Genomic DNA, 10,245 nt, shown 5'->3' on the forward strand with positions numbered 1-10,245 from the left:
GCAAGTGATATGATTATCGTCGCGATTTCCGCAAATCGCCCCGCCGCGTCTGCCATCCCGCCGGCGACTTACATGTTCGCCAGTGGGATTAGTCGCCCGCGAACAGGGAGTTAAATCGCGGGCGACTAATCTCCCCCGTGTGCCAGAGCCCTAAAGTCACTGGATTTGTGTATAAATTAACCAAGAAACAGTATAAAGTTACTAACAAATAACCCATACAGATAATCATGCTTGCATATAATGGTTCCTCACCTTATTCAGTAGAATTTTGGATTCATCTTTACTATCTGTGGAATAAAAAGGGATAGAATGATTTATTGTCACATGACATTGCGGAGCAACTGTGCAAATATCTGTCATTATACAGTATGTGCAACAAACCCAGGGCAGAATTTATCTCCCCAACCTCTCACCTAGGTAGGGTGGCTTTTGGCATCATTATTATAATTATTAACATTTATTTATAAAGCGCCAACATATTCCACAGCGCTGTACAATAAGGGCATTCTGGTAGGGTGACTCTGGGAATTCTGGTAGGGTGGCTCTGGGCATTCTGGTAGGGTGACTCTGGGAATTCTGGTAGGGTGGCTCTGAGCATTCTGGTCGGGTGGCTCTGAGCATTCTGGTAGGGTGGCTCTGGGCATTCTGGTCGGGTGGCTCTGAGCATTCTGGTAGGGCGGCTCTGGGCATTCTGGTAGGGTGACTCTGGGCATTCTGGTAGGGTGACTCTGGGCATTCTTTTAGGGTTACTGTCATTATATGTGCAACAAACCCAGGGCAGAATTTATCTCCCCCAGCCTCTCACCTAGGTAGGGTGACTCTGGGCATTATTATTATTATTAACATTTATTTATAAAGCGCCAACATATTCCACAGCGCTGTACAATAAGAGCATTCTGGTAGGGTGACTCTGGGAATTCTGGTAGGGTGGCTCTGGGCATTCTGGTAGGGTGGCTCTGGGCATTCTGGTAGGGTGACTCTGGGCATTCTGTTAGGGTTGCTCTGGGCATTCTGGTAGGGCGGCTCTGGGCATTCTGGTAGGGCGGCTCTGGGCATTCTGGTAGGGCGGATCTGGGCATTCTGGTAGGGTGACTCTGGGCATTCTGGTAGGGTGACTCTGGGCATTCTGGTAGGGCGACTCTGGGCATTCTTGAAGTGTGACTCTGGGCATTCTGGTAGGGTGACTCTGGGCATTCTGGTAGGGCGACTCTGGGCATTCTTGTAGGGCGACTCTGGGCATTCTTGTAGGGCGACTCTGGGCATTCTGGTAGGGTGGCTCTGGGCATTCTGGTCGGGCGACTCTGGGCATTCTGGTCGGGTGACTCTGGGCATTCTGGTAGGGTGGCTCTGAGCATTCTGGTAGGGCGGCTCTGGGCATTCGGGTAGGGCGACTCTGGGCATTCTGGTAGGGTGACTCTGGGCATTCTGGTAGGGTGGCTCTGGGCATTCTGGTAGGGCGGCTCTGGGCATTCTGGTAGGGTGACTCTGGGCATTCTTGTAGGGCGACTCTGGGCATTCTGGTAGGGCGACTCTGGGCATTCTTGTAGGGTGACTCTGGGCATTCTTGTAGGGTGACTGGGCATTCTGGTAGGGCGGCTCTGGGCATTCTGGTAGGGTGACTCTGGGCATTCTGGTAGGGCGACTCTGGGCATTCTGGTAGGGCGACTCTGGGCATTCTTGTAGGGTGACTCTGGGCATTCTGGTAGGGTGGCTCTGGGCATTCTGGTAGGGCGACTCTGGGCATTCTGGTCGGGTGACTCTGGGCATTCTGGTAGGGTGGCTCTGAGCATTCTGGTAGGGCGGCTCTGGGCATTCGGGTAGGGCGATTCTGGGCATTCTGGTAGGGTGACTCTGGGCATTCTGGTAGGGTGGCTCTGGGCATTCTGGTAGGGCGGCTCTGGGCATTCTGGTAGGGTGACTCTGGGCATTCTGGTCGGGTGACTGGGCATTCTGGTAGGGTGACTCTGGGCATTCTTTTAGGGTGACTCTGGGCATTCTGGTAGGGCGGCTGGTAGGGTGATTTGACATTCTGGTAGGGTGACTGGACATTCTGGTAGGGTGACTGGGCATTCTGTTAGGGTTACTCTGGGCATTCTGGTAGGGTGACTCTGGGCATTCTGGTCGGGTGACTGGCATTCTGTAGGTGACTCTGGGCATTCTTTTAGGGTGACTCTGTGCATTCTGGTAGAGCGTCAGGGAGGGAGAAATGACATTCTGGTAGGGTGACTGTACATTCTGTTAGGGAGACTGGGCATTCAGTTAGGGTTACTCTGGGCATTCTGGTAGGGTGACTCTGGGCATTCTGGTCGGGTGACTGGGCATTCTGGTAGGGTGACTCTGGGCATTCTTTTAGGGTGACTCTGGGCAATTCTGGTAGGGCGGCTGGTAGGGTGATTTGACATTCTGGTAGGGTGACTGGACATTCTGGTAGGGTGACTGGGCATTCTGTTAGGGTTACTCTGGGCATTCTGGTAGGGTTACTCTGGGCATTCTGGTAGGGCAACTCTGGGCATTCTGGTAGGGCGACTCTGGGCATTCTGGTAGGGCAACTCTGGGCATTCTGGTAGGGCGGCTGGTAGGGTGATTTGACATTCTGGTAGGGTGACTCTGGACATTCTGGTAGGGTGACTGGGCATTCTGTTAGGGTTACTCTGGGCATTCTGTTAGGGTTACTCTGGGCATTCTGTTAGGGCGACTCTGGGCATTCTGTTAGGGCTACTCTGGGCATTCTGGTAGGGCGGCTCTGGGCATTCTGGTAGGGAGACTCTGGGCATTCTGCTAGGGCGACTCTTGGCATTCTGCTAGGGCGACTCTTGGCATTCTGCTAGGGCGACTCTAAACAATATAAAATGAACACCAATTGCAAAGAGTTTTGCAGCATCACTGTCTACAGTTTAACTTCAAGGTGAACTTCCCCTTTAAACCCTAGGTGCTGCATTCATTTGTCTCACCAGGAAAACAAAAAGCACAATCACAAAATTCAATAAAAAAGTAAAGAAAAACACTCTTTGACTGCAATGCAGTTGCAACGAGGAAAAAAAAAATAATAAAAACAAAATGCATTTGCTGCCAACGCGCAATTGACTTCAATGTAATTGGAGCAAGAAAACGGGCATTGGCTCCAATGCAATTGGTCTTGCAAATCCTAGGCTACGGCTTACAGCAGAGGAGTAATTTTGTTAAACAGGGTTGATGATATGCTCTTATAATTACACTGAATTTCCTTGGAAATTAATTCTTCTATTAAACGGGAACTACACACACTCGAATTAATGTAACTTAATTGAGCAATGTAATTTAACTGAGCAGAGAAAATTCAGGGGACACATTCTGCATCAGAAACATCATCTTCTGGAGGCCTAAAAGCAGGGGGGCACTTTTGTTGGGAATTCATGATATTAGCATTGTAAAACTGCTAATTACTTGAAAACTAAAAAAGAATGTCAATTACAAAAATGCTCAGAATTGCACTGTGGGCAATTTAAAATTAATTTTGTATTATGAATTACATGTATTGCCCCCCCCCCCTTCAAGTATATATATATGTAAAACAGAGGTAAGTGATGGGGTGGGGGGGTTAGAGAAATGCAAGAGTTTGGTCTTAAGCTGAAGGCCTCACCAAACAAAGTGATCTTTCCCCAACATGCCCCTTGAGGTGGGCAATATCAGGCTGATTTGATTGTTTTACCCTAGGGCCAAATGATTGGTTCACTATGACAGAGATACAGGCCTTCAGAGCAAGGAGTGCATCAATGAGCTGATGTGGTAATTGCCTCGATACCTTTTAAACCTGTCCATTTGATATTGATCGGGTAAGCTTGTTGGTGTGCAAGCTCAGACTGAAGGAGTTGGCGGCTAAAATTTGCCCTTGTATGGCCAGCCACCTTTTGTAAGTATGACTAGTACAAGTGCTAGTGATATTGGGTAAAAACACTGCAAATAATGTCCTTAAATTACTCTTACCTTTCCTCTTCTTCGTGCATCGCGTTTTATAGAGTGTATGTTTCACAAGAGCAATTGCAAGAAGGACTGTAACAATCAATCCCAGTACAATTAGTAGCCAATGTCCCCAGATGAAACACTGCATCATAATCTTGCCTTGGAACACAAAAGAACATACAAAACAGTGTAAATGGATAAACTTATGTTAAAAAAATACCCATCAAATTTCTAAACCACTCCACAACAGTGATCCAGAAAAACAATCCTGAGCAGGCCAGGTGCCATTTTTGGTTTTAGTGGGATGTAGACAGTGATCGCTTGATCCTAAATAAGCTGCATGAATTTATAGTGGTGGCAACACAATCCTTTTGGGCTTATTTTATGTTTAAATGAATTAAGGTATGGGGATCTAAATGATAGAAATATAAGGTTTTTCAGGTCCAAACAATAATAATAGATCCCATGCCTATATATGGCTTTCTAGAGTGGGAGAGGTCCTAGGACCAAGAATGTATATTGTGGAAGGAAGAAACTGATTGGCCTGATCAAGGTTTGAAGTGAACATCTGAGAAGCCTGTGTAACCAACCAGGGCCCCAGGGACGGGGCAAAGACTAGGGTTAGGCAGAAGAGGCATTTGCCTAGGGCTCAATGGCACATACCTCTCCTGTCTACAATACAGTAGACCCAGCAGGGGGCCCCAACGCATTCTAGTTGCACCTCAGACTAAGTTTGGCCCTTCTCTGAGCTTGCAAGCAGTCTTCCAGCCCAAAAGAAAAGCACAAGTTTTAAGGTGTAATGATTGGGGGCAGGGGTTAGCCTTAGTCACCCTCAGCTGTAGAATTGGCACTAACAAAGGGGCTCAGGCTACTAGCTAAGTACAGTTTAGTTCTAATGTCACCCCTCAGAGGTAAGAGACAGATATGGGGGTAAGGGACCAAATGGCCACAGCCAGAGATACAGAATGCCCTCCTAGGTACTTAAGGTATTGCAGGAGAAGTTGCATAATTATTTTGCAGTGTATCAAGCAACAAAGTGCAAGAGTAGCTCTTGTCCATTGGCCCCCTGATTGCTCAGACAGGTCTTCCAAGGGTTGTACCCAGTGCTCACAACTGGGAATTCCTAACCCCCATATGTAATTGAGGCTACTTGCTCTATTCCCAATAATAATATTTGGGAGCAGGACTTTTCTGTTATAGTTCATTAATATTTGTGGATAAATATAAAGTTATAAAATTAATAAACCTCAGACTACTACATCATCGCAGGGTAAAGCACCTCTTTAACATTTCCATTCGAAAAACACCAACTGAAAAGTACTGCGGCCTTGTAATGTGAGCGCTAAGGGATCATCATAAGTGGGGAACAAAAAGGATGAACAATGTATTGTAATGGAGTCTAGTAGAATCTACAAATGGCCTCTACTATATCTAGTAGATCCTAGTTGTAGCCATAAACAAGAACTCAAATCCCTTGTCATCTGGCCATTCCAAGTGCTGACTCTGGGTATACTTGTCACACAAGATTAAATCAGCTTTTGAATGACAAGCGCACACTGTTTGCAGCAGATAAAGATATTATAAAACATCTACTAAGTGTATTTACTGAACAATATATATATATTTACATTCCTGTCTGTGTTTGCTCACCTGAAACAGAACACAACTGCCAAGCAGTGACTGAGGCAACTTGCTTTCCGGCAGGGTTGCTTATGAAGCAGACGTACTCTGTGCCCAGTGAAGAGAATGCCAGCAGGACTTGGATGGTACATTCATTAAAGGAGTGATGTAGGATCTCCCAACGGCACGACACATTGGATGAGGTGTTTGGGGTGAGACACTGAAGGGTGAAGCTACATCCAGTAGCATTACATCCCCTTAGGGTTTTATTGATGGTTGGAGGAGGTAGAGGTTCTGCAATTGAAATCAAGTGCAAAATCAAAACATACCCATTTGCCGTGTATACTTGGCACACTTATAGCTCATCGTGTTCCATGGCAGAACACCTTTTTAAAAAATGTACAAGATAATTTCCAGCTGGTGGTACCTAAGACCAAGGGGTCTTAGGTACCAACAGCTTGAAATGATCTTCAAGCTGGTGGTGCCTAAGACCCCAACTAGTATGCTATTAGTGGAAAATCCATAATTAAATATAAAATACTAAATCAATGAATACAGATATGGGTTTCCTACTTGGTAACCTTCAGAGACTCAAGTCAGGAAGAGCCATTGGACACATGTGAGCCCTGTACTTACCATCTGCCTGTGGTAGGCATAAAGTACAGACACAAAACACCAGTGTTTGGACTTACCCACACTGTGGCAATGACCAGTTGCTAGGAACACTCTTTGTGCCAGCGCTCAGTCTAACCCACATTCTGGAGTTGACCAGCAGCTAGAAACAATTTTGTACACAAAAAGAAAAACTGCCAGAACACAGTTTCTGGGGGGTATTATACATGGAAATGCCGCTGTGCCATACCAGCATCCGGGGCGTGGTTTATGGAGGTGTGGCTTCCAACATAGGCCTGGCCTAAAATTTGCCCCCTATCCCCAGATTTCATTCTGAAAATCTGGTCACCTTAACAGGGTCTTACTACTCAGTTACAATGTTTGCTGGGAGACTTGATTTTAATGCACTGCAGACTCAGTATGTATAAATAATAATATGTATTAATAGGCAGTGTAGGACGTACAATGAGGGGCCTTGACGTGGCACATGAGCTTACATATTTTGGCCACATTGTGTTACTAACACCTAATTTATTGCAAATATTTGCTGCACTGGCAATATTTCTTTTTGTGTATAAAGTAGACAAGTGGACATGGATCACCCCTAATGAGTGAATATTTTAGATGTGCCACAAGAAGCTTGATGTCCAGGTTACCTCCATGTGTATTATGTGCCAGCCTCTACAATTCGCATCAGACTGCAGCAAAACATTATCATCCAGATTGGATTTATGTAATGTAAGCACATTTCTGTGAACATTATAAACTCAATTTATGTTATAAGCAGCGGTAGGTACACAGCTTAGTGTAGGATACATACCATGAACAGTAAGCATGTAGTTCTTCTTCTTTGTTGCAGAATTGGGGGAAGGCCAGCAGGATATAGTATATTGCCCACTGTCCTCCTTACTCAGGTTATTAATCGTTAATTCTGATTTACTGAAGCTTGTTCGGTTCTGCTATAATTGATTGGTCGTTGTAAATCTGTTACTTCTGTATTCAGCCACTTCCACCTTTTCTTCCTTCGTTGTCCTCCATACGGTGCATTGGGTTGTAGAGTTTGTGCCAAAATGGTGCAGAAACCTGACTGTTCCATTTACAAGTCCATTAACCTGAATGTCAGGTACTTCTAAATAAAGAATGTTATATACAATAAGGTTAAATAGCCTGTCAATTGTCAGCCAATGGATAACTCCAAAGTAAACAAGGTGCACTGTCTTTATTGACTGTTGACTAAGGGCTCATATTCAACACGGCTAAGCAAACAAAAAGCCTTATCGTTTATTTAACCTTGTTAAATGAGCACTAAGGAGCGTGCCATACAGTACTCTAGAACTGGGGTATTCATAAATGACCCCCGTGATGTTTATTTTATTATTATTTACCAGGGCTGGTTTTGGTAGAGATGCTGTTTGATAATATGTTTATTCTCAGGGGGAGGTGACATAGTGTCCCTGGAGGCCTTTGTGCAGGATCTTAATAATTGTGATGACTTTATATTAGCTAAATTAATCAATATAGGGAATTATTCTTTAGGGTCTTTTACTTTTGCAAATGCAATTTTTCATGTTTTTACCCAGCATGCAGTTTTTCTTTGCACTAATCCCCGCATCATTGCATCTTTAAGTTCGGCCGCTTTAAGGTACCAGGGGCCCTGGGCAAAATTTTAATGGTAGGCCCTCACTACCCAAGAAATTTGTGATAGAATAGTCTTCAAGTACGTGAGGTTCAATATAATAAGGCAGGCAGGGAAGAAATGGTCTGTGCTTACTGTAGTAGATCTGATCCACAGGAGTGCCACCCCGGGAGCAAAATGAGGATGCCACAAGGAAAAAAAGCAAAGCAATTAAAACCCCACACTGTAGGGTGCCTCCAGATGATTAAATGAGGGATCTACCACCTCAGCAGGATGCTCCCACCAAAAGTTATCCCATTTGAAAGATTGGCTAGAGGGCCCCTATCCTTATCCAAGTGGGGCCTGGGCCACCTTTGCCCATTTATTACATCGGCCCTGTCTGGGGGGGTTAATGCATCTACAACAACAGCGACCAATACATCAAAACTTGCACGTGTGGATTGGGCACAACTACAACTACTAAATGGTGTCTGCGCCTGATTTAATTTCTTTTTGCCTTCCTCAGGATCAGCTAAAGGTCCCCATACACGGGCCGATAGTGGCTGCCAATATCGGTCCCTTGGGCCGATTCGGCAGCTAATCGGCCCGTGTATGGGCAGAACAGAGCGGCCTGGCCGACCGATATCTGGCCTGAAATTGGCCAGATCTCAATCGGCCAGGTTAGAAAATCCAGTCGGATCGGGGACCGCATCGGCTCGTTGATGCGGTCCCCGAACCGACTGCCCCATAACCACAGATATAATCCGATCATATGGCCCCAGGGTAGCAAGTTACTTGCTACCCGATATCGCCCACCCATAGGTGGGTATAATGTATGGGCACCTTAACAGTTAGGCATTATGGTTGAACATGATGGACGCTTGTCTTTTTTCAACCTAACTTACCATGTTACTATTGTAAGATTTAATATAATAAACAAATATTTATAAGATTTACACTTACTGGTTAATTCTACAATCTACATTATTGTTATCATTCATTTTTTTTATTGTTTTATAGCAATCAGTTAAACATTTTACATTGCTTACATCAAAAAGCAATATCGTGGTGTTACATATTGTTGCTGTTTTTTCTTTTTTCCTATCACGAACATGATATCAAGTCCAGCAAATGACAATAGCAAGTATGTTTCCTTATGTTAATAGAAACCGATATGTTACTCAATATTGAGAAAACAAAAACAGGGAAAACAAATGGGTAATTACAACCTATATTATTGTTACCGACAGAGTAATAGAAAGGAGGTCAGCTTCTGTCTCCCCATCATGGCTTCCTCTGGTCTGCAGGCCTCACATTCAGTCTCCTCACAGGCTTCCCCCCCTCACTAATGCCCAGTGTTCTATTTATACTGGTTTGTAATTCCACAACTCACATCCTATGTGATCAGTAATCTAATTGTTAGTGAGTTTCGCTCATAATGAAATGAGTTTTATGGCTCCTGTAGCAAACATACTGCCCAGCTACCATCCATGGAAAACCCAATGCTATGTATAATTTGAGGCTGGGTGTGATTGAAATGTAAGCTTCCTGGACAACTGACTCTGTACAGTGTAATTATGTGTATTACACATAAATATATATAAGGCCACATACATATACATATATATATATATATAACAAAAATAATAGCACCCAAGATTTGCAATTTCTTACACATCTGTCTTTTGGTTCTGTTGTTTCTGTTGCTCCTTTGGGTTGTAATGATTTTTAACAAAATTTCCAATTGTCTTTATAATCAACACTAATTGCACAACAACAAAAATAGTTTTGGACTCACAATTTGACTCTAAATCAAAAAGCCAGGAGGCAAATGTTTGGGTTTGCCATTGTGCATCTACACTTGGAAAGAACTGAAAGAACAGCATTTGTTTGTATGACTGTCAGCAGGTTTCTGCATATAAGTGAATAAATATATATATATTAGTGTATAATTGTGTGTTTCCAGCTGTATGTTTGTGCCTGTGTTGTGTCAGAGAGTTGTGAGTATATTTGTGTCTGTCTATGAATGAGTGTGGGAAGGTGCAGGCATGGGTATAAGTAAAAGTGTGTGTTCTGTGCTGTGTGCGAGTTCCTTATTAACACTCTTTCATCGGGCCTTTGTATAGACACTTACCTGAGCCGAGCGGGGGCCGTGGGAATAAGACGAGGGCTAGCAGAGTAATCCATGGCTGGCTCATTCCGCGGGTGGAAGCCCTACATGCTCCCACAATAAGGAAACAAGGTTATGCTCCAGTTTTACTACAGTAAGGAAATTCCGCCCACAGAGTATTTCCTCATTCCTTTGTGCTCTGCAGGCTGCTGTGTACATTGTGTTTCATCTGCTTGTCATTTCAAAGCAAAGTACGTGTAGGCAAACTTCTACTGCTAAACTACAACTCCCATCATCCTTAGTCACATCTAGTTCAATAAGGGCTGGAGGATCTCAGACAGAGTTGGGT

General features: G+C 44.3%; 1 protein-coding gene across 1 annotated transcript; it reads right to left on the reverse strand.

Moving 5' to 3' along the window:
* Window positions 1-196: 196 nt before the first annotated feature.
* On the reverse strand, window positions 197-10,032 carry LOC116408199 (SLAM family member 8-like). The gene is made up of 5 exons (XM_031894894.1): window positions 9,921-10,032; window positions 6,992-7,300; window positions 5,590-5,853; window positions 3,964-4,098; window positions 197-287 (listed from the first exon to the last, which is right to left on the reverse strand). The coding sequence occupies exons 2-5, from the start codon at window positions 7,005-7,007 to the stop codon at window positions 226-228; spliced, it is 477 nt and encodes a 158-aa protein (XP_031750754.1). The 5' UTR covers window positions 7,008-7,300; window positions 9,921-10,032; the 3' UTR covers window positions 197-225.
* Window positions 10,033-10,245: the final 213 nt, after the last annotated feature.

Source organism: Xenopus tropicalis, unplaced genomic scaffold (assembly GCF_000004195.4).
Source record: "Xenopus tropicalis strain Nigerian unplaced genomic scaffold, UCB_Xtro_10.0 Sca7, whole genome shotgun sequence".
Taxonomy (NCBI): Eukaryota; Metazoa; Chordata; class Amphibia; order Anura; family Pipidae; genus Xenopus; species Xenopus tropicalis.